The sequence below is a fragment of the Ranitomeya imitator genome, chromosome 1, assembly GCF_032444005.1.
Source record: "Ranitomeya imitator isolate aRanImi1 chromosome 1, aRanImi1.pri, whole genome shotgun sequence".
Classification (NCBI taxonomy): domain Eukaryota; kingdom Metazoa; phylum Chordata; class Amphibia; order Anura; family Dendrobatidae; genus Ranitomeya; species Ranitomeya imitator.
This window is the reverse complement of record NC_091282.1, coordinates 740,852,233-740,873,098: the sequence shown is the minus strand read 5'-3', so window position 1 is coordinate 740,873,098 and position 20,866 is coordinate 740,852,233. Positions and strand designations below refer to the sequence as shown.

The following is a 20,866-nucleotide window of genomic DNA, read 5'->3' as shown; positions in this document are numbered from 1 at the left end:
CAAAAGCACAAATTCACTTTTAAGAAGATCGATAGTGCATGAATGGCTACAGCTCAACTAAAACAATAAATAGGCCTCTTTTTTGCATCATCCAAGTACCATCTACTGCACCGCCAATGACCTTATGAACATGTCACACGTAAGGTGAAGAATCAAAGATATCTCAAGTCACAAGCACTATGAAATGATTACTAGGTGTATAGCTGATTAATCTGAAGTTTTGACTGCAGGATTTGGGTAAAATAAAAAGCAGCAGACACCAGAAAATAACACAAGGTTAGAGAGTAAAACCAGGAAATGATCAAGGGAAGTTTTGTCTGAGCCTAGCAATATTTATACAAGTGCTGGACACCTGGGACGACGGTTTGATGGACACCACAGATAACACTGTCTAAACAGTCCACTTAATATTGAGTTTGATCGTAAGAACGATCAGACAGATAAATGATTCTGGAATATCATGGTCTTCTATCTATAGTCTGTGAAAAATTGGGCAGAAAAAAAAAAGAGCCCACATTAGGATAACTGATATAATAATAATCTTTATTTTTATATAGCGCTAACATATTCCGCAGCGCTTTACAGTTTTTGCACACATTATCATCGCTGTCCCCGATGGGGCTCACAATCTAAATTCCCTATCAGTATGTCTTTGGAATGTGGGAGGAAACCGGAGTGCCCGGAGGAAACCCACGCAAACACGGAGAGAACATACAAACTCTTTGCAGATGTTGTCCTGGGTGGGATTAGAACCCAGGACCCCAGCGCTGCAAGGCTGAAGTGCTAACCACTGCGCCACCGTGCTGCCCTAACTGATGAAAGATTAACTGAGTGGCTGCAACATAGATGCTATTTGGGCTATTGTTGACCCAGTAAAGAAGGAGGAATGTGCTTTGGGCAGTTCGGTTATCCTACAATGATTTTAAGTAGGTATTGTGGGCAAATGGAAGACAATTAGCATCCCAGTCTGAGCCAGCAAATCAGGGATACAACAAAGCAAAAATGAGTGGCCAAATTCCCAAGCATTGATCAGTAAAATGATCGCTGTCCAATCACCCGATAATGAGGATCCTTTTTTTCTAATTCCACCTCAAAGAGAGTTATCTACCTTACTGAAAGGAAAGATCATTCACATTCTTAAGAACAACCATCAATTTTGTCAGTGATGCATGGTATCGTTTATAGAAGGCAAGTCTTGGAAATAATATCCGATGGATATGCCACAATTTCTAGTCTGGGAAATACATGGTATAGCCAAAGAATTTGCAATAAAGGTTTGATAGAAAAGCATTTCGCCTTGCACCACTGAGTATGGAGACATGTCCGCACATGCATAACTATATATGGTAATCTTTTTGCTTAGTTACAGGGTCGCAACTGGTGCTACCGAGAAAGGAGCTGTCCCCACGTCCACTGCCACCACTCCATTTTCGGCAGCATGAAATCGAAACCAGTTCTTCTTCCTATCTAAAGAACAGGGACTCATGTCATGATGCTGAACATAGAGTGGTGGTGCACGTAAGGATTAGCGATGAGTGGACGTGCTCGGATAAGGTGTTATCTGAGCATGCTTGTGTGCCAACCGAGAGTCTTCAGCGGCCTCGAAAAACATATTCAAGCCCCCGCGACTGCATGTCTTGTGACTGTTTGACAGCCGCAACACATACAGGGATTGTCTACCAGGTAACCCCTACATGTGTTGTGGCAGTCGAACGGCCGCGCGACATACAGCCGCAGGGACTAGAACATAATATTCGAGCACGCTGAATACAGTCTGTTAGCACACGAGCATGCTCTGTTAAAAACCTTATACGAGCATGTTTCTTCATCATTAGTAAGGATGTCAAATCTCTCTCTTGTTTTACAATTATTCCATGGACAATTTCAGTAGAAAAGCAGACATGGCTTTTCGGATTTCATACAACCCTTTTAACTTATTGTGCATAATCGTGAGCAATGTTTAGATGGTTGGATGACTTTACAGAAGTCTATTATTCATTTCACCCATACTGTAAAATATTCTACATGTATTATTGAGTCCTTATCTGAAATGTCCAGCTGCATAGATCAGACATGCACTTGTCTCTTTCCATGATTTCAGGGTGAAGCTGGACACTCCCTGTGCCAAGAGACTTAACAGATGGGCCGATGCCGCAGCCTTGAAACACAGGGTGGGATCGCTGAAACCATCAGCTGCTGAGCCTTTCTGCCAACTTCACGTTACTGTCCACGATCCAGTTCATTAGTTTGTGAAGTGTGGCTCCTCAGGGCAAAACGTATCATAAAACCCAGGCTTGGCTCAAGGGAAATTACTTTTATAGCCAAAAATCCCAGCAAATCTTTGATGTTACTGCCCCGGAAAGAAGGTAACAAACTAAATCCGGCATGAAAAACAGAAAATTCAGTAGTAATGCTTATCTACAATAATACAACGCGACAGCCATAGATGCCAGGGTACAAGACGTCCATCCAGAGCATACTTATTAGGATGGTAAAATACGGTAACTAAGCTTTAAATCAAAAAGCAGGTGCCTGCTTGAGTTGCATTTACAGGCTTAAAAATCATTGTTCTCAGCAGCGCATCGTCCTGTGGAACGAGGGCTCGTGCTACTGAGAACAATGGCAGTCTATGGGCACTTATTCTGGAAGATTGTTCACTGCACATAGTTTAGGTCTGTCTGTGTAAACGGGTTATTACATGACCGCGGATCAACCATTGTTTAGTGCTGCCGGTTGGTTTGTGCAAGCGTATTTTAGTCAAAAACCTGGAGGTTGTTTCAATAACTTGCACTACCACCACAGGAGAAATTACATATTACACAGTGGCTAGAGAAATCCTTCTGGATTAGCGAGGAAAAAAAGAGGTATAGAAAGTGAGTGAGAGGGAGAAAAAGGGGCACTCAGTGAGGGAGGCACCCCGAGGCGAAAAGCAGAGGTACGCAGAGAGAAAAGCAGAGACACACGGGGAGAAAAGCAGAGCCACACAGAAAGAAAAGCAGAGCCACACAGAGAAAAGCAGAGCCACACAGAGAAAAGCAGAGCCACACAGAAAGAAAAGCAGAGCCACACAGAAAGAAAAGCAGAGCCACACAGAAAGAAAAGCAGAGCCACACAGAAAGAAAAGCAGAGCCACACAGAAAGAAAAGCAGAGTCACACGGAAAGAAAAGCAGAGCCACACAGAAAGAAAAGCAGAGTCACACGGAAAGAAAAGCAGAGTCACACGGAAAGAAAAGCAGAGCCACACAGAAAGAAAAGCAGAGTCACACGGAAAGAAAAGCAGAGCCACACGGAAAGAAAAGCAGAGTCACACGGAAAGAAAAGCAGAGCCACACAGAAAGAAAAGCAGAGCCACACAGAGAAAAGCAGAGCCACACAGAAAGAAAAGCAGAGCCACACAGAAAGAAAAGCAGAGCCACACAGAAAGAAAAGCAGAGCCACACAGAAAGAAAAGCAGAGCCACACGGAAAGAAAAGCAGAGCCACACAGAAAGAAAAGCAGAGTCACACGGAAAGAAAAGCAGAGTCACACGGAAAGAAAAGCAGAGCCACACAGAAAGAAAAGCAGAGTCACACGGAAAGAAAAGCAGAGCCACACGGAAAGAAAAGCAGAGTCACACGGAAAGAAAAGCAGAGCCACACAGAGAAAAGCAGAGCCACACAGAAAGAAAAGCAGAGTCACACGGAAAGAAAAGCAGAGCCACACGGAAAGAAAAGCAGAGTCACACAGAGAAAAGCAGAGTCACACGGAAAGAAAAGCAGAGCCACACAGAGAAATGCAGAGTCACACGGAAAGAAAAGCAGAGCCACACGGAAAGAAAAGCAGAGCCACACAGAAAGAAAAGCAGAGCCACACGGAAAGAAAAGCAGAGCCACACAGAAAGAAAAGCAGAGTCACACAGAAAGAAAAGCAGAGCCACACAGAAAGAAAAGCAGAGTCACACAGAAAGAAAAGCAGAGCCACACAGAAAGAAAAGCAGAGTCACACAGAAAGAAAAGCAGAGTCACACGGAAAGAAAAGCAGAGTCACACGGAAAGAAAAGCAGAGTCACACAGAGAAAAGCAGAGTCACACGGAAAGAAAAGCAGAGCCACACAGAGAAATGCAGAGTCACACGGAAAGAAAAGCAGAGCCACACGGAAAGAAAAGCAGAGCCACACAGAAAGAAAAGCAGAGCCACACGGAAAGAAAAGCAGAGCCACACAGAAAGAAAAGCAGAGTCACACAGAAAGAAAAGCAGAGCCACACAGAAAGAAAAGCAGAGTCACACAGAAAGAAAAGCAGAGCCACACAGAAAGAAAAGCAGAGTCACACAGAAAGAAAAGCAGAGTCACACGGAAAGAAAAGCAGAGTCACACAGAAAGAAAAGCAGAGTCACACGGAAAGAAAAGCAGAGCCACACAGAAATTAAAGCAGAGCCACAAGGAAAGAAAAGCAGAGCCACACAGAAATTAAAGCAGAGCCACACGGAAAGAAAAGCAGAGCCACACAGAAATTAAAGCAGAGCCACACGGAAAGAAAAGCAGAGTCACACAGAGAAAAGCAGAGTCACACGGAAAGAAAAGCAGAGCCACACAGAGAAATGCAGAGTCACACGGAAAGAAAAGCAGAGCCACACGGAAAGAAAAGCAGAGCCACACAGAAAGAAAAGCAGAGCCACACGGAAAGAAAAGCAGAGCTACACAGAGAAAAGCAGAGCCACACAGAGAAAAGCAGAGCCACACAGAAAGAAAAGCAGAGTCACACGGAAAGAAAAGCAGAGTCACACAGAGAAAAGCAGAGCCACACGGGGAGAAAAGCAGAGCCACACAGAAAGAAAAAGCAGAGCCACACAGAAAGAAAAGCAGAGTCACACGGAAAGAAAAGCAGAGCCACACAGAGAGAAAAGCAGAGTCACACAGAGAGAAAAGCAGAGCCACACAGAAAGAAAAGCAGAGCCACACAGAGAGAAAAGCAGAGCCACACGGAAAGAAAAGCAGAGCCACACAGAAAGAAAAGCAGAGCCACACAGAAAGAAAAGCAGAGCCACACAGAAAGAAAAGGAGAGCCACACAGAAAGAAAAGCAGAGCCACACAGAAAGAAAAGCAGAACGACACAGAGAGAAAAGCAGAGCGACGCAGAAAGAAAAGCAGAGCCACACAGAAAGAAAAGCAGAGCCACACAGAAAGAAAAGCAGAGCCACACAGAAAGAAAAGCAGAGCCACACGGAAAGAAAAGCAGAGCCACGCAGAAAGAAAAGCAGAGCGACGCAGAGAGAAAAGCAGAGGCACGCAGAGAGAAAAGCGGAGGCACGCAGAGAGAAAAGCGGAGGCACGCAGGGAGGAAAGCGGAGGCACGCAGAGAGAAAAGCGGAGGTACGCAGAGAGAAAAGCGGAGGCACGCAGAGAGAAAAGCGGAGGTACGCAGAGAGAAAAGCGGAGGCACGCAGAGAGAAAATCAGAGGCATGCTGAGAGAAAAGCAGAGGCACGCCGAGAGAAAAGCGGAGGTATGCAGAGAAAAGCGGAGGCATGCTGAGAGAAAAGCGGAGGCACGCAGGGAGGAAAGCAGAGACACGCAGAGAGAAAAGCAGAGGCACGCCGAGAGAAAAGCGGAGGCACACAGAGAGAAAAGCAGAGGCATGCAGAGAGAAAAGCGGAGACACAAAAAGAAAATGAAGAGGCCAAAGGAGCAAGAAAAAAGATGCACAAATGGAGACACAATTTAATCAGGATCCAACCTCAGGTATAATGAATGGGGTGATCTGCAGTAGGGACATTAAGAGCCCTTAAAACGTATTATCTAAAAAGGTGATGCAGCATTTATATATGCAACAATATACCTTCATTGTACTAAGTTAGGGCGATCTTTAAAAAAAAAATCCATCCAAGAGAATGCTTTTATAATATCAAGAAAGTTAAATGAGCACCAATACAGCTCAGCACACATTGTGTTTTTTTCTACATGTTTTCTGTAATAACAATCCTCTCCAATTATTGCATTTTTTTCTGTATTTTTCCTTTCATTTGATTCGTTTTTGGTACAGAATTGAAGCAATATTTTTTTTTCAGGCTCGCCATAGAGGCCAATAGAGAAAAAATGCATCAGAAGTCGCACAGTTCACCAGCGATTTCAGACGCACAGTGGGCGGAAGTTTTCAAAAAAAGTAGCATTTATGCTTCTTGGGAACTTGGCGTAAGAGAGCTGCTGTAGAGAAACGGATTAATTTTCAGCAAAAAAAATAGAAAGCTGGAGATACTCCTCAGGCTTTGTATGAATATGACAATGATACACAGAAAATATCGCTGGGGTTGATCTACATCTCCTTCTTTTGTAATCCATTTTTTTATTTTATTTTATTTTTTTATTTCCCTGGAGTCCGAGAAAATGTCTTCTTCTGTGAATAAGTCAGGAACCTCCCAATCTAATTTCAATTGCAAAGGCGTTCTGAGCACAATTGCGCTGAAATGGCTTTTATTAAACCTCAGACAGAAGAAATGGGAAATGCACAAGTGGACTCTCCTAAGTAGATTCATGAATCCCAACAGCAATTCTCCAAGAGGTCTTTACATGAAATGAAAGAAAAACATTAAAAAAAACGCAACAATAATATAAACCAGTATATTTGGGACAGAAAAAAAGAAAAAAAAAACAGCTCACCTGTTAGGCATGTGTTGTGGGGAAGCACGGATATCGTGTAGACATCACGTGGACAACAGAGCAAAAAAAAAGGAAGAAAATCCAGATCCAAAAATTCCAGATTTATTGAGAATAAAATGCAAAGTCCAGTCAATTCATTCACATAGTAGTGAACAAATTGACTGGACTTTGCATTTTATTCTCAATAAATCTGGAATTTTTGGAAGCTGGATTTTCTTCTTTTGTTTGCTATATTTGGGACAGGCTGGAGCCAAAAACAGGTAGCAGAGAGCGAAGCAGGTAATTATTGGTTTAATCAGATGCTATTGATCCAAAGCTGCACAATTCAAATACATGGCAGATAACAATGTAGCTGTACCTTTTTGTAACGAGGAAAATTCAGCAAAAAAAGAAAAATAAAAGGAAGAGATAAAGCAAATGTGGACACAAACCGCAATCTACAAGTGACCATTTAAGCACCAAGAACCCCAGTTTTGGAGGGACAAGCCAGCCACGTAATACATATTAAGTGCACAGGTTGTTTGGAAGATCACAGGGGAAAAATGGAATGAGAATGTTGAACTTCAATATGCCTAATCCTTTATACATCTTCATACACAATTTGTTCTTGATTAGCATACTAAATACAAAGTTAAATAACCTTTTTAATAGTTTTAATTATAAAATATCCTACTTGCTGCTGCAAGTCCTTTACCTAATCAAAAAGATCTGCAAAACTGATCAAGATCTGTCAAAGCAGCTCCTGATGCTCCCACCTAACTTCTCCAAGTGTTACAGTCAGGAGGGAGTTGTACTCAGATCTCCACAATACAGGGAGGGGATAAGCATTGAGTGTCCCTAGGGCAGAGAAAACAGACTACAAATAAGAAGGAACGTACATGAAAAGGAAATAAGAGCAGGATAGAAGCTGTGTCGATACATGAGCTATTGAAGACACCATAGATAACACAATACCCATCCTATATTCCTGAGAAAGACCATCCCAAAAGAGAAAAATCTAAAAATTGGATCAAGCTGCATATAAAGAGGAATGAGGGTTGCAGTCGGAAACTTATTGCAACTGAAGGTAATCACTAACATATTCTAAAATTATTATTTTGTTTCAATGACAAAGGTATTTGATGCTCAGACAAGAAAATATGGTGCATCCCTGATTTGGGGGTACCTGCCATTAATATCTACAGAAGTATATTTAATTAGATAATGAGGTTTAATTCAGGACATGAGCGAGTTTCTCAGAAAGGCCAAGTTGTTTCCTCTCGTTTGCCTGAGCTATATGCATGCTATTCATACTATTAGTTCGGCCCACAAAACACATGGCTGCAGAGTATGCAGGTGAGAGATGCAATGTGATAAACCTTAAAGAGAAAGCCAGACAACAATGTATTGAAATGGATGACCGGCCTCTCCTTCTGCCATCACAGCTGTAGTGACAGATGTCCTGAAAGACACCAGAAAGGTAAGTGCACTCCCTCTAAACACACAAGCTGGTGGCGACAGCAATGCCTGGAAGCTGGAAATGGTTAAATCAGCAGGAAGATTTATGTAAAGTAATTGCAAGGTGACATGTAAATGCTTTGTTGCTTAGGGGAAACTTTAATGCAATGCATTACAACAAGCTAAAGAGGCTGGGATTCCAGAGAGGAGGCCAGGGCAAGAAGACAAGACTGCTCAAAAACAATCACAACATCTTAACATAAAGGGCAAACAAAGAACAGGTCAATCACCTCCACAAGCAGAAGCCGGGCTCTATGCTAAGACTGGGAAGCCATAATCACGTCGCAGATCTGCTCATTAAATGCAGAAGTGTATACTGGAAGGTCCGTCTCGCCACCAGAAAAAAATCTGATTACTAAAGCAGGCTGACAGGGAGCCTGGCATGGAGCGATTGCCGTCAAGCAGCTTTTCCATTTCTCCGCTCAGCAACGCCAAGTTTTGATCGAATCGGCAAAGTCTGTATGTAAGGGAAATACAGCCTGAGATCAGTTACAAAGCATTTTGACCTCTGCTGCCAGATGCTACACAGCAGCAAATGGGATTTTGAAAAGCAAGCAGAAATTAGGAAGCAATTGAAGTGGCACACTGTAAGGGTGCTGGTACACCTAGGAAAGCTGCTGGCTACATTCTCGTTTGGCTGACAACTATCCAATTGGCTCACCCATACGCATGCAAGCCTGGCTGTATGTCAAACAAGATGTCACGGGTTTACCGTGACAGAGAAGGGTCATAAGACGGCAGCGTCTGATTTCATGCACTACTGCACTGATTGGAATCATTTCACCTTCATATTAAACGGTGCGGTTTCTGTTAGCAGTGCAGGGGTTAAACTTTTCAGTCTCTGAAGCTTTCCTGCTTGGATGACCTCTGGTGTTCAGTATTGACCACTCCCCTCTGCTATATGTGCTCACCTCTGGCAATCTTGTATTAGTCTTGTACTGCCTGGTGTGAAGTGGAGGTGTGAAGTGGAGGTATCAGTTGTTGGTAGAGGCGTTTAGAGTGTTGATCTGTGACAGTTGTTTGGTGTTTCGGCTGTGTGCAAATCCTCCTCCTCTCCTATTTGGTTTTCCTTTCTTTTCTCCACGGTGTTCCTCTCTGTTGTCTGTGAGTGCATTTATGTTAGGTATTTTCACTTATCCCTGTACGTCCTCCATACTTTGGTTTGTGTATTTTCATACATTATTACTCCTCACCTCCCTGGGTGGGGACGGGCAGATACGGGCTAATTCAAGAGTTCAGTAAGGTATGCTGCCCTGTCATACATTATTACTTCCCACCTCCCTGGGTGGGGAGGTGGGAGGGGTGGGCAGATAAGAAGCTAATTCAAGAGTTCAGCAAGGTCCTCAGCCCTTTCATCTTCACCATCAGAAGTAATCAGAGGAGCAGGGCTAGCTAGGGCGCCCCTAGTGTTAGGGACAGGGAAGGAGCCCCTGGACCAGAGTATTCTGATAACAGAGTTGTGACATTAGAGAATACGCTGCAGTGAAACTGACACCTGAGGTATCTATCTGCTAAAAGAACAACAAGCATCTGCTCTTCTGATGGAGTAGGGACATCCCCAAACTCAACAGATAACTGGCGGAAAAGCTAAAAGAAATAATATATATATATATATATATATATATATATATATATATATATATATACACACACATACTCAAAAAAATAAAGGGAACACTTAAATTCCACATCCCAGATATCACTGAATGAAATATTTCAGTTGTAAATCTTTATTCATCACATAGTGGAATGTGTTGAGAACAATAAAGCCTAAAAATGATCAACGTAAATCCCAACTAATATCCCACGGAGGTCTGGAGTTGGAATGATGTTCAAAATCAAAGTGAAAAATGAAGTTACAGGCTGATCCAACTTCAGTGGAAATGCCTCAAGACAAGGAAATGATGCTCAGTAGTGTGTGTGGCCTCCACGTGCCTGTATGACCTCCCTACAACGCCTGGGCATGTTCCAGATGAGGCGGCGGATGGTCTCCTGAGGGATCTCCTCCCAGACCTGGACTAAAGCATCCACCAACTCCTGGACAATCTGTGGTGCAACGAGTTGTTGGTGGATGGTGTGAGACATGATGTCCCAGATGTGTTCCATCAGATTCAGGTCTGGGGAACGGGCGGGCCAGTCCATAGACTCACTGCTTTCATCTTGCAGGAACTGCTGACACACTCCAGCCACATGAGGTCTGGCATTGTCCTGCATTAGGAGGAACCCAGGGCCAGCCTCACCAGCATATAGTCTCACAAGGGGTCTGAGGATCTCATCTCGGTACATAGTGGCAGTCAGGCTACCTCTGGCAAGCACATGGAGGCCTCCAAAGAAATGCCACCCAACACCATTACTGACCCACTGCCAAACCGTTCAGGTAGATGGATATTGCAGGCAGCAGATCGCTCTCCACGGCATCTCCAGACTCTGTCACATCTGGCACATGTGCTCAGTGTGAACCTGCTTTCATCTGTGAAGAGCACAGGGTGCCAATGGTGAATTTGCCAATCCTGGTGTTCTGTGGAAAATTCCAAGCGTCCTGCATGGTGTTGGGCTGTGAGCACAACCCCCATCTGTGGGCGTCGGGCACTCAGACCATCCTCATAGAGTCGGTTCCTAACAGTTTGTGCAGACACATGCACATTTGGGGCCTGTTGGAGGTCATTTTGCAGGGCTCTGGCAGTGCTCCTCCTGTTCCCCCTTGTACAAAGGCTGAGGTAGAGGTCCTGCTGCTGAGCTGTTGCCTACGGCCCCCTCCACGTCTCCTAGTGTACTGGCCTGTCTCTTGGTAGCGCCTCCAGACTCTAGACACTACGCTGACAGACACAGGAAACCTTCTTGCCACAGCTCTCTTCTTGCCACAGCAGTGTGTGTGTGTGTGTGTGTGTGTGTGTGTATCTACTATATAATTGTCTAATGGTCACTTCTGTCTTTCTGTCTGTCTGTCCTTCTTTCTGTCACGGATATTCATTGGTCGCGGTCTCTGTCTGTCATGGAAATCCGAGTCGCTGATTTAGCCACGACCAATCAGCGACGGGCACAGTCCGGAAGAAAATGGCCGCTCCTTACCCCACGCAGTCCGTGCCCGGCGCCCGCATACTCCCCTCCAGTCACCGCTCACACAGGGTTAATGCCGGCGGTAATAAGATCTAATGTTAAAAATAATAAAAAATAAAAATAAAAAAAAAACTGCTATACTCACCCTCCATTGTCCGACGATCCGCTCGCGCCTGCTGCCATCTTCGGTTCCTGGCGATGCATTGCAAAATTACCCAGAAGACTTAGCGGTCTCGCGAGACCGCTAAGTCATCTGGGTAATTTCGCAATGCATCCTGGGAACACAAGATGGCGGCAGCCGCGCGCGTATCGCCGGAGCTTCGGTGGATCCCGACGGGTGAGTATATAACTATTTTTTATTTTAATTATTATTTTTAACAGGGATATGGTGCCCACACTGCTGTATACTACGAGGGCTGTGTTAGATGCCGCGTGGCTGCTATATACTACATGGGCAGTGTTATATACTGTGTGGACTGTGTTATATATTACGTGGCCAGTGTTATATACTACGTGTCTGCTATATACTGTGTGGGCAGTGTTATATACTACGTGTCTGCAATATACTGCGTGGGCTGTGCTATATATTACGTGACCAGTGTTATATACTGCGTGGCCTGTGTTATATATTATGTGGCCAGTGTTATATACTGCATGGCCTGTGTTATATACTAAGTCGCCTGTGTTATATACTGCGTGGCTGCTATATACTGCATGGGCTGTGCAATATATTACGTGGCCAGTGTTATATACTGCGTGGCCTGTGTTATATATTACATGGCCAGTGTTATATACTGCGTGGCCTGTGTTATATATTACATGGCCTGTGTTATATACTACGTCGCCTGTGTTATATACTGCGTGGCTGCTATATACTGCGTGGGCTGTGCTATATATTACGTGGCCAGTGTTATATACTGCGTGGCCTGTGTTATATATTACATGGCCAGTGTTATATACTGCGTGGCCTGTGTTATATATTACATGGCCTGTGTTATATACTACGTCGCCTGTGTTATATACTGTGTGGCTGCTATATACTGCGTGGGCTGTGCTATATATTACGTGGCCAGTGTTATATACTGCGTGGCCTGTGTTATATATTACATGGCCAGTGTTATATACTGCGTGGCCTGTGTTATATATTACATGGCCTGTGTTATATACTACGTCGCCTGTGTTATATACTGCGTGGCTGCTATATACTGCATGGGCTGTGCAATATATTACGTGGCCAGTGTTATATACTGCGTGGCCTGTATTACATATTACATGGCCAGTGTTATATACTGCGTGGCCTGTGTTATATATTACATGGCCTGTGTTATATACTACGTCGCCTGTGTTATATACTGCGTGGCTGCTATATACTGCGTGGGCTGTGCTATATATTACGTGGCCAGTGTTATATACTGCGTGGCTGTGTTATATACTGCGTGGCTGCTATATACTGCATGGGCTGTGCTATATATATTACGTGGCCAGTGTTATATACTGCATGGTCTGTGTTATATATTACGTGGCCAGTGCTATATACTGCGTGGCCTGTGTTATATACTACGTCGCCTGTGTTATATACTGCGTGGCTGCTATATACTGCATGGGCTGTGTTATATAGTGCGTGGCTGTGTTATATACTGCGTGGCCACTGTTATATATTGCGTGGCCTGTATTAACGCATCGGGAATTCTACAATATGTATGTATATAGCAGCCACATAGTATATAGCACAGGCCATGTAGTATTTGTCTGCTATATACTACATGGCTCCTATATACTACGTGGCCTGTGCTATATACTATGTGGCTGCTATATACATACATAAATACATATTCTAGAATACCCGATGCGTTAGAATCGGGCCACCATCTAGTATATTATATATATATTTTGTGACCCCTGTTACAGCCAGGGGGCGCTGTTTGTGCTCCCCATAATGCGCACAGAGGCGTATGAAGGCCATAGGTGTGCATTAGCGTCGCAGGTATAGCGGTGATTGCAATGTGAGGCAGTGACTCGCGTCACAGGTAGGGGTCGCTGCGTGTTCTCCCCAGGTTATGCATTGAGACAAATTAAGTCCATAGGTGTGCATGGGAGTCACAGATTTCTGGTCTGGGTTTTCCATGTGGCTGAAGGCCACAGGTTTGTGTGTTAAAAACTTTGCAGTAAGGGGTGTGGGTGCGTCAGGTGTGAGGTGCAATGTCAGTGTCAGTCTGGTGTGTGCTGATGTGCAGAGCAGAGGCCTGCAGAGCGCTCGCTAAGTGCATGGAGGCACAGGCCAGTGGAACCAGCACCCAGGGCAGCTGAATATCCTGGCACCCGCAGCGTATACAGTGACCATGGTACTGGTCTCTGTTGTGGACAGTCCTGTGCCTGGAGGTGGATATCCTGTGCCCGAAAGAGTCGGATGTGGACAGTCCTGTGCCCGGAGGTGGATATCCTGTGCCCGAAAAAGGACTGGCATGGGTAACGATTGCAAACAGGTGGATATGGTGCCTGGCTGCTATGCGGAGCATATCCTGGGCTGTGTACGGCTGTGTGAGTAAAGAGACTGTGATACAGTGATGCAGGACACCCACAGGAACTAGTCAGAGGAGGACTGGCGGGTGTAGTGTCTGCAACATGTAAAACTGTGTTTGGGGACTTTAATATGGCGTGCGATCGCTCAGGGAAACTGAACAAAGGGATGCCCGGCCTGTTTAGGGACTGCAATTTAAAGCCGTATGATGTGTATTGCTATGAAACGGGCACTGAGACTAGATGAACTGGTACGAGTTGAACACTGATAATATGCACTGTAGTTATACGCACTGAAGATATATGCAGTTGTGTGGACTGGAACCTTTTCTGTGTGAAGTTGACACATTAAAGAGACTTTTGTGTTTGAACTTTGTGGGTCACTGCCTCTTCACTGCGTACGATGCTTCCGGTGCCCTACTGTATGTGTGTGTGTGTGTGTGTGTGTGTGTGTGTGTGTGTGTGTGTGTGTGTGTGTGTATGTATATATATATATATATATATACACACACACACACACATACACACTAGATGGTGGCCCGATTCTAACGCATTGGGTATTCTAGAATATGCATGTCCACGTAGTATATTGCCCAGCCACGTAGTATATCGTCCAGCCACGTAGTACATTGCTCAGCTACGTAGTATATTGCCCAGCAACGTAGTATATTGCCAAGCCACGTAGTATATTGCCAAGCCACGTATTATATTGCCAAGCCTCGTAGTATATTGCCAAGCCACGTAGTATATTGCCCAGCCACGTAGTATATTGCCCAGCCACATAGTATATTGCACAGCGACGGAGTATATTGCACAGCGACGGAGTATATTGCACAGCGACGGAGTATACAGCACAGAGCCATGTAGTATACAGACTTAAAATAAAAAATAAACATATACTCACCCTCCGTTGAAGTGCTGGCCCTGCGTGCGGTGCACCCGGCAGCTTCCGGTCCCAGGGTAGGTATGAGCGCAGGACCTGTGATGACATCGCGGTCACATGACCGTGACATCATGGCAGGTCTTTCTCGCAGGACCTGTGATGACGTCGCGGTCACATGACCGTGACGTCATGGCAGGTCCTTGTTGCATACCATCTTTGCCACCGGAACCTGCCGCTTGCATGGACTGGTCACCGGAGCGTCGCGAGGAGCGGGAAAGGCGCCGAAATGTGAGTATATGATGATTTTTAATTTTTTTTAACATTAGATCTTTTTACTAATGAGGCTGCATAGGCAGCCTCAATAGTAAAAAAGTTGGTCACACAGGGTTAATAGCAGCGTTAATGGAGTGCGTTACACCGCGGCATAACGCGGTTCATTAGCGCTGCCATTATCCCTGTGTGAGCGCTGACTGGAGGGGAGTACAGAGCGGGCACTGACTGCGGGGAGGATGGAGCGGCCATTTTGCCGCCGGACTGCGCCCGTCGCTGATTGGTCGTGGCAATGGTCGTGGGCGTTTTGCCACGACCAATCAGCAACTTGGATTCCATGACAGACAGAGGCCGCGACCAATGAATATCCATGACAGACAGAAGGACAGACAGAAAAGTGACCCTTAGACAATTATATAGTAGAGATATATATATATATATATATATATATATATATATATATATATATATATATATTTATTTATTTTAGATGGTGGCCCGATTCTAGAGCATCAGGGAATTCTAGAATATGAATGTAGTTTATTTATGAAGTTTTCAGAATAATACAATTTATACACAGGATTCGGCCGGCCAGGCGTGACCAATTAGTGAAGCGTGGTTCAAATTCCGCGCCAATTCGCAGCCGGACTGCGCCTGTCGCTGATTGATCACGCCCGGCCGCAAACAATCAGTGAAGCCAGGGCCTGCTCCAGGTTTTTGAGGGCCCCGGGGGAAAGAGTCTCAGTGGGCCCCCCTCTTTAACACATACCACGATTCATGATGCACAGATACAGCAGAGAAATATCGCACAGCCAAGTAGCATACACCCCACGTAGTATATAACACGGCCCACGTAGTATATAACACAGCCCACGTAATATATAACACAGCCCAGGTAGTATATAACACAGCCCAGGTAGTATAGAGCACAGCCCACGTAGTATATAACACAGCCACGTAATATATTGCACAGCCAAGTTAATATATTGCACAGCCACGTAATATATAGCACAGCCACGTAGTATATAGCACAGAGACGTAGTATATAACACAGCCCACGCAGTATATAACACAGCCCATGCAGTATATAACACAGCCCACGCAGTATCTAACACAGCCCACGTAGTATATAGCAATGTGGGCACCATATCCCTGTTAAAAAAAGAATTAAAATAAAAAAAATTGTTATATACCTACTCACCTTCCAGCGGCCCCCGGATGCAGCCCAGGCGTTTACCGCTGCTCCTCGCAACGCTTCGCGAGGAGCAGCGGGAAAGGCAACGGAAGGTGAGTATATAACAATTTTTTATTTTGTTTATTATTTTTAACATTAGATTATTTACCTATTGATGCTGCATAGGCAAAATCAATAGTAAAAAGTTGGTCACACAGGGTTAATAGCAGCGTTAATGGACTGCGTTACACCGCGGCATAATGCGGTGTAACGCAGCCATTAACCCTGTGTGAGTGCTGACTGGAGGGGGGCACTGACAGAGTAGGAAGGGGGCGAATTTGCGGCCGCGACCAATCAGCGACGCAGGATTTCCGTGACAAACAGATAGACAAACAGACGGAAGTGCCCCTTAGACAATTATATATAGATATTTTTAGTTGTTTCACACTTTTTTGTTAAGTATATAATTCCACATGTGTTAATTCATACTTTTGATGCCTTCAGTGTGAATGTACAATTTTCATACTCGTGAAAATACAGAAAAATCTTTAAATGAGAAGGTGTGTCCAAACTTTTGGTCTGTACTGTAAGTAAATTAGATTTTAACAAACTTCATTTACACATTGCAGATATTTTTTGCAAGTAAACTGACATGCGGTTACGGATCCGCAGGTTAAATCCACAGCATATCATTTCTTTGTGTGGATTTAGCGAGGATTTCACCCTTTGCAATGGAAACCTCCACCGATATTGACCAATTAGTCTGATGGTCTAATGTGTATGGGGGTGTCAGGCGACTGACGGTCGGGAGAGATAGCAATCACCCATGTCCGATTTCTGACTGACGAACACATCGTTCTCACAGAGATAAGCCGCCAGCCAACTTGTGAACACAGGAACGCCGAGACGCCCAACAGCTCCTGTCTATCGGATATTTGGCTCAAAGGGCTGTTGGCCAAACGATGCTGAGCAGTGATGAGCGAGCATGCTCAGATGACGTGTTATCGGAGCATGCTCGAGTGCTAATACAGCATCTTCAGCGTGCTTTAATACTAGGTTTGAGTCACGGTGGCTGCATGTCTCACGGCTGTTCGACAACCGCAACACATGAGGGTATTGCCTAACAAACAAGTAATCCCTGCATGTGTTGTGTCTGTCGGAACAGCCGCGAGACATGAAGCCACGGCGACTCAAACATAGTATTAGAGCATGCCAAAGACGACTAGCACTCGAGCATGCTCAGATAACACCTTATCTGAGCATGCTCGCTCATCACTAATGTCTATGGCCGGCCTTAGGGTACCGTCACACAGTGCAATTTTGATCGCTACGACGGCACGATTCGTGACGTTCGAGCGATATAGTTACGATATCGCAGTGTCTGACACGCTCCTGCGATCAGGGACCCCGCTGAGAATCGTACGTCGTAGCAGATCGTTTGAAACTTTCTTTCGTCGTCTAGTGTCCCGCTGTGGCGGCATGATCGCATGGTGTAACATATATCGTATACGATGTGCGCATAGTAACCAACGGCTTCTACATCGCACATACGTCATGAAATTATCGCTCCAGCGTCGTACATTGCAAAGTGTGACAGCAGTCTACGACGCTGGAGCGATATTGTTACGATGCTGGAGCGTCACGGATCGTGCCGTCGTAGCGATGAAAATTGCACTGTGTGACGGTAGTTTGCTCATATCTTTAGCTCAACACTTCTCTTTTTCAGATAGGGAAGCAGAAAATATTCAAGCTAGAAGTTTTTCTATGTTTTGAGTTTACAAACCGATCTTTGAGCTTACAGATATGGAATTTAGTCTTGCATTTTCCATTTACCCACACGGATCCAAGAATAGGCAAATGAACATTCACTTATCTGTGTAAATATGCTGTGAATTGAGCAAACAATCTATAAATCATCACTGTCGCCAGCACATCGCCTCGTGTAAACTGAGGATGTGCTGCCGATAATATACACGCTGGACAATGCTAGTGACGGTTGTCTTGTCCCAATACTGTTTGTGTTGGCCGCGTGGGATTAAGCCTTTAACACGGCGCCATGTATATAGTACATCAGCGCTCGCGATTCCATGTAAATGCGCCACTACGAAGGAGACAAATCTCGTCTTCATGTTTTACGATCCTCCTGTAATAAAACCTTCCTATCTTCCTAGAAGTCGTCTATCTAACGCAGTTTACACATTTAATTTTCCAGCAGAGCATTTATTTCCTCGTGAGTCTTCTGTGCATTTCTTTAGCAAACTCTTGATAAGTCTAGCCTCTGTCGTTTTTCAACATAAGACAAACCCCCCCAGGCTGTACAAGAGACCCCTGGAAGCCAAAATGTCCACCTCTACAAGAGGTCAGTGACACGGTGTTTGGTGAAAGCCGGCTGTCGAGGCAGACAATTAATAGACATAGTTAATCCGATTATCTGGCAATCAGACAGTACAAGGTAGGCATTACTAAGCCCTCAGACAACCACCGCCAACCATGTCTTGGGTCTCCCTGGACAATGCCCTTGAGATACCTCATGCAGATACTTGGTAACCGCAGTACGTATGCCAGGGAGCTGAAATAGCTGCCTCCTACATCTCTGTATAACAACAGGAGTCTCGGGAGACGGGATTTTCCAGCTCGAGTAAGAAAAAGAATAAAAGTGTCACACTTAATGTAACATTACCGAGAGGTGAGAAGTAACAGGTATTGTTCAAAGCGGCTCGCACAATGTTTATTCTGACAAGTAGCGGTCTAATAGCGCATTTATAGCTCGCGGAGGTGGAAAATGCTCACACAGAAAAGACTTTGCAAAAACGAAAAATGATCGTGCTGTGTGTTATACTACCAGAAAAATAAAAGGATACGAGGAGTTCCCTCTGTCCTACAGACCAGGTAGAGGCAGGCAGCTATAACGTGCGTCATCTTTCTACCGCGGGTTAGGTGCTTGCTGACGGCCATTTTGAAGAAGTTGAAGGCGGTGTCCAAACAATGTTTGTTGAGCTGCAGTTGGACTCCCAAATTATGGATCTGTCTCTTCCCTGGAAAAAAGGAACATTCTGTTATTCTACATCATGGGACAGGTTAATAACCAGCCATCATCTCAATCTTCGGCAGATCAAACCTATGTCGCTTAGATGATTATTGTCAGCAGCATATTTTCCTGTATAAACAGGGATGCGCTGCCGCCAACATGCAGAACAAATGGAACTATTGCGCATTTTTAGTTTTTGCTCCCCTTCTTACAAGAATCATAATGTGACCGGTCATCGACGTGTGACAAAGAACCTTAAAGGGGTATTCCAAGATCCTATCCAAGTATGTAGTAGGTGGAATACTAATATTAGCAAATACTCCAATTAGAAGTGTAGTATAGTTCTTCTGATTCGCTATGAACTTTACCATGTGAAGGGCACTGCAATAGCTTAGATATTCATGTTATGACCATTCATATAGTGACAGTTAGTTATTAGTGGTCGTAATAATGGATACCTAAGCTACTGCAGTGCCTTACACATGGGGTAAGGGACACAGCGAATCCAGAACACCAGACTACATTTCTAATTGGAGACATTTGCTAATATTATTATTATTATTATTATACCTACCACATATTGCAATAGGATCTTGGGGATGAGTGCCAATTGAGCTCTTAAGACATCAATCAAAGCCAGAGTAAACCGCTTTTACTGTTCTTACCCAGGAACAGGTGTGGAATGGCAGAGGTGCAGGACGTAGTGTGGCAGAACTTGTGAGGCATTCGACGGATGTTTTATTCAATAGAAGCAATATTTTCTGGCGTGAATAGTTCACTAATCCCGCATCCGATGGGCGATATCCCAATATTTGTCATATTCCAATATACCTTATGAAATATAAGGAATACAAAGGTACGGTTGGGCCGCACAAATGTCTAATTGTGCAATAGGCGCCCATGACAGCTCTGTACAATTTGGAGGGAGGTTGACTTTATTGCATCGCTTGCAGTACAAATATAATTCGTAAACAGTGCTGCATTGTTTGCTTGATTTTTTGAGGGCTTTTTTTTATTTTGCATGCTAAAAAGACACGTTCTTCCACAGGTTCCACATCTTCTTTTAGCACAGACAAAGAAAAAAATGGCAGCGTTGTCAAGGTAGCAGCCGCTTGTAAAGTTTTACTACCGTGAATGTCGGCAGAAGCACTAAAGAGGATGATCTATAATAAAGTAACAGTTCAAGAAAGTGATCGTCCGGCTCCAGCGTAATACTCATGTGATCCTTTGTACAGTATTCAATGCAATATCTCATTCATAAAGTGATCGTATACGACATTAAAATTAGAAAAAGCAAGAGGGTTTCAGTACTGTACATCGCATTCACTTCCAGCATTGCTTAGTATTATGGAGAGTCCCTGGCTTATGCACGACCATTAGTCTTGAACGCCGGATGTAAAGCAACAAAGAAAAAAGTTAATACTCACCTCACTGTTGACCTGTCGGGGCCATTGTCTGGTCCTTTTCTTTTTGCCACCACGTGCCACATCTCTGGCTTCTTCACTATAGACCAGGACTCCCAGTTGCAGCAAAGCCAGAGCTCACTGCACATCAAACTTGTGTCTTCATCGCAATCTTAGGGCGAGCAGTAATCCCCCCGCCTGGAAGCGGCCAGAAGTCCTCGCCTATAGTAAAGGGGCCAGTGATGCAAATAAGAGTACCAGGCAGCAAGGCGAGTATTGTGTAAAACAGTGTTCCCCAACTCCGGTCCTCAAGAGCCGCCAACAGGTCATGTTTTCAGGATTTCCTTAGTATTGCCCAGGTGATCATTGCATTACCTGGAAAGGCAAGAATTCCATCACCTG

The 20,866-nt window shown here is 44.5% G+C and overlaps 1 protein-coding gene across 1 annotated transcript in view; it reads right to left on the bottom strand.

Annotated features, from left to right (window-relative positions):
• BRF1 (BRF1 general transcription factor IIIB subunit) overlaps window positions 1-20,866 on the bottom strand; it is a 372,560-nt gene that overhangs the window by 284,483 nt on the left and 67,211 nt on the right. The window contains exon 3 of the mRNA XM_069734087.1: window positions 18,895-19,068. Within this exon, the coding sequence (XP_069590188.1) occupies window positions 18,895-19,068 (174 nt within the window). The remainder of the gene's footprint in view (window positions 1-18,894; window positions 19,069-20,866) is intronic.